We start from the raw sequence: 4,312 nt of genomic DNA on the forward strand, positions 1-4,312 counted from the left end.
AGGAGGGGGTTTGGTTCCATCCTTGGTGGGCCATGACAAGATTTGGAAATGAAAATCATAAAAACATCTCTGAGCACCCCCAGAAGGGGGCAGTGCTGCCTTTGGGTTTGGCTCTGGAAGACCGAGACCTCCGGCGCCCTCTGCTGGCCACTCTGGGTACTCTTCCCGTCGTGTATAACAAGATTCCGCAGGAACACAGGGCTGTTGGAGTCTCCAGGCAGTTCTGAGAAGGGAGGTGACCAGCCCAAGCCACACCCAGCACCAGTGCAGGATCCCACCACAGGACCATGGACTGTCCCCCGCTGCATCAGTCTCCCCCTTACTCCAGGCATCACTGTTACCTCCCCCAACCCTCGGTGGGGCTGGCAGGGAAAGTGTCCAGAGCCCAGGCCACCTGATTCCCAGGTCAGAGCTCTGCGCCTGCCTCTGCTTGTGTCTGCAGGATGCCTCTCCTGGGGCCACCCTCTGAAGGCACTCCTGCATTCACCCTTTCTGTCTTCCAACCCAGCAGCTCCTTCCCTGCCCTTCCTCCTCCCTCTGACTCTTACAACGCATCTTGGAAGCTCAGGGGCCTCCTGATTCTCCTGCTNCCTGCCCTTTCTCCTCCCTCTGACTCTTACAACGCATCTTGGAAGCTCAGGGGCCTCCTGACTCTCCTGCTGGAGACCTGACATCCCAGAAGAACAGGGATTCTAGGATCCATTCCTATTTTGCCTTGAAATGCAGCCTATTGCTTCTGGAAGGCATTCACCCTTAAACAGCATTTCCTTAAGCTGCCATGTCCTTCTCCAAGCACATCCACCCAGGCTAAGCAGAAGCGTGGGGCCCAGGGGCTGCCAGGGCACACCCACAGAACAGGCTGCTTACGTGCTGGATCAGAGTCTCCACGATCTTGTAGCGGTCGGGCATGTGGGTCACCATATCTGTCATGTTGTCCTCAGATGTCCTCACCAGTGTCGGCCCGAAGACCAGGGCCAGGTTCCGGGGCTCCATCTAGGCAAGGCAGGGAAGCTGGTCAGGGTTAACACTCTGAGCTCTGACCTCTAGCTCCCCCGAGTCTTCCCTCACTCCAGGCCCCCAAGGCCTCAGTCCTTAATGCCATCCTGAGCTGTCTTCAGCTCAGGGGCTAGACACCCCCTTGCATGGGCATGGAGGTGCTTGGCAAGTGGAGCACAAGCCAGATTTCAGCCCCACTCATCCCCAGGCCCAACAGCCATGAGCAGTGCCCAACCTGCACACCCGAACAGGGCAGCCCTAAGCTGTCAGTGCTAGCACTGGGAGATCCTGGAATGGGAGACATGTTGGCAGTCCCAAGGGTTTTTAGACCTGGGAAAAATCCCATCATTCCCTTCATTTCCCTCACTGCAGAACCAGAGACTTAAGGGTTTGACTGGGAAAATGCAATACAAGGGATCTGAGCATAGAGAATCTGAGCATCAGAGGATATATTTCCATCAGACACAGGAAGACAGTGGCTCTCTTTCTCTGGAAGACCCTCAGACACTCAGGAGACAGCTCTCTGGGGGAAGAGCATTGGCCAGCATGTGGTGGGGGGGACAGAATGGCATTAAGGAGGGCACACCTAGATGGACATGAGCTACCTGACCTGGAGGAGCTTGGAACATGCTGAGACCCCCACCCCCGTAACTCCTGTGCTTCCCTCCCCCACACTCTCCTGTGCTTCCCTCCCCCACACTGCATGCTAGGGCCCCACCCACCTTGTTTTTCTCCGAGTGGTCAGCAATGGTTTTGAGATGGCCCACAAGAAATTTGAGCGTTTCATAGTAGTGTCCTGGGAGGTCCCGGATCTGGTGGGAGAGAGCAGGGGCATGGGACCAGGCTGCGATGGTCACCCCCACCCCCGGCTTCCACCGTGCCCCAAAGGGGCTCCCGTTCTCATACCTCAGAGAGTCTGGAATACACCCTCTACCCCCCTTCACTTCTATAGATGGAGAAACTGAGGCCCTGTGTGGGGAAGGGCTTTTCCAAGGTCACGGGGAATTGGTGGCACCGGACTCTCCGCCTCTGGGGACAGGGGTGCTCTGCCGTCCACTCCACACTTTGCTTGACAGCATCTCTCCTCACCAGCTTCCTCAGCGTCTTCATCCGCTCCCTCGAGTCCTCGATGCGATTGGCCTCGATGAAGTCGTTGTATTTGTCTAGAACACAGTAGACTCTTTAGAGGGGTGGGAGGCAGCCCCTTCTCCCGCTCCTGGGGAGGCCCTGCTGGGAGGTCAGTGTTTTGTGCTCATGCTGTTCTGGTTTTGGTAAAGGGGGAGGGGGTCTGTGGCCTTGTATTTATGCGACCAAACCCACCACCTGCACTCAGGTGTGTACCCAACCTGGGATAGCCCAGGTGTGTTCATTTGGGAAGAAATTGGACTTAAGCTGCATGTTGATCCTAGAAAAGAGGTCCCTGCCCCAGTCTCCGGGACAAGGACACCAAGGTTCAGTAGGTCAGAAGAGAAGGTACCTACAAAGGGGGGGGCTCAGACTACTTCCCCCTTGTTAGGGTTCCCCCAGCTCCCTTCAGAAGAAGTCCACTGGGAACTTTAAAAAATGGAACGTGATAAGCCTATTCTAAATTCATCTGGAGGAGCAAATGCACAAGGACAGCCAAGAATATTTTTTAGAGGAGGAATGACAAGGGAGGATTCGTCCTACCAGATACCGAAATATACTAAAAAGATCGCACAGCTAAAGCCGTCTGTTGTTGGCAGAGGGAGCAGAGCAATGACAAGGACAGAGAGGAGGGGAAGGGGCCGTGTAGATGTTCCCGCTATGATAAAGGCAGCACTTCCGATCGGTGGGGAAAGATGGATGTGTCAATAAACGTCCCTCGGACAAATGGCTGTCATGGGGGGATCCATTTCTATCTCACATGATACGCAAACAAATTCAATTGCATGAGAGCCAAGTATGGAAATTATAAAGCATTGGGGAAAAAAATAAAACAATATTTTTACAGTCAGAAGGCCTTCCTAAATATGGGATGCAGAATCCACTAAAGAAAGATGAACGGTTTTGACTACATTTTTAAAAATTGTTTTGTTTCTATACTTAAAAATTAAAGGGCAAATGGCAGAGCAGAGCAAATATTTGCAAAATCTAACAAAGAATTAATATCTGTGATGTACAAAGAGCTTGTCTCCTACAAATCAGTACGAAAAGATAAGCAACCCAACAGGAAAATGTGCACATAGTTTGAACAAGCAATGACAGAGGAAATAGAAAAATGCAATAAATGAATGAAAAGAGATTTAATCTACTTAGTAATGAGGGAAACGAGAATGAAAATTATGAGATACTATTTCCCCTATCTGATTAACAAAAGTTTAAAACATTAATAACATCCAGTGCTGATGGGGATGTAGGGAGACAGAGAATGAAAATAATGAGATACTATTTCCCCTATCTGATTAACAAAAGTTTAAAACATTAATAACATCCAGTGCTGATGGGGACGTAGGGAGACAGATTCTCTCTTATGCTGTTAGTGTGAGTGTGAACTAGCATCTCCTTATCAGAGTGCAGTTTTTTTGTGGTTTTTTTGGTGGGTTGCTGGTACAGGGCATCTGGACCTTTGACCTTGGTGTCATTACACGGTGCTCTAACTCACTGAACACCAGCCAGCTGCAGACTGCAATTTGACATTAGCTTTCAAAAATGTTTCCCGGGACTCTGACCTAGCAATTCTACATCTAAGAATCTTATCTATGCAGACAGCACAGATCCAGACCTGCAAGGACATATTCAAGGAAAGTCATTGCAACAGGTTTTGTAATAACAAATATTTGAAGATGACCTGAATATCCATCAATCGAGGAGTGAGTAAAGAAATTATAGTCTTGGGCCGGCCCGGTGGTGCACTGGAGAAGTGCGCCGGTTGGGAGCGTGGCGGCGCTCCCGCCAAGGGTTCGGATCCCATGTGGAGACCGGTTCCCGCTCACTGGCTGAGCGCGGTGCGGGCGCAAAACCGAGGGTTGCGATCCCGTTACCGGTCAGTAAAAAAGACAAAAAGGAAAAAAAGAAAAAATTATAGTCTATTCAGACTATGAAATATGATGTGGTTGGTTTAAAAGAATGAGGTAGAGCTCTCTGTACTGACGCAGATGAATCTCAGAATTACAATCCTGCTTTTGTGAAGAACAGCTCAGCCAGCAGTAGGCTGGGGCCCATCATGCTGGCTCCTGAGGGCAGATGGTGTGCATCTCTTCCCAATACCATGTTGGTGACATCATGTCAGTGATTAAATAAACCATGGTGGGAGTATTTACACCATGGAAATTGGAAGACTACAGATCAGGGCTTT

The 4,312-nt window shown here is 50.5% G+C and overlaps 1 protein-coding gene across 1 annotated transcript in view; it reads right to left on the minus strand.

Moving 5' to 3' along the window:
- Nucleotides 1-2,159, minus strand: part of LOC103597036 (rho GTPase-activating protein 23-like) — a gene marked incomplete at its 5' end in the record, with an annotated part of 28,593 nt that extends 26,434 nt beyond the window's left edge. The window contains 3 exons of the mRNA XM_008580837.1: nt 868-993; nt 1,719-1,808; nt 2,086-2,159. Coding sequence (XP_008579059.1) covers nt 868-993; nt 1,719-1,808; nt 2,086-2,159 — 290 coding nt within the window. The remainder of the gene's footprint in view (nt 1-867; nt 994-1,718; nt 1,809-2,085) is intronic.
- Nucleotides 2,160-4,312: the final 2,153 nt, after the last annotated feature.

Source organism: Galeopterus variegatus, unplaced genomic scaffold (genome assembly GCF_000696425.1).
Source record: "Galeopterus variegatus unplaced genomic scaffold, G_variegatus-3.0.2 Scaffold2168, whole genome shotgun sequence".
In the NCBI taxonomy this organism is placed as follows: domain Eukaryota; kingdom Metazoa; phylum Chordata; class Mammalia; order Dermoptera; family Cynocephalidae; genus Galeopterus; species Galeopterus variegatus.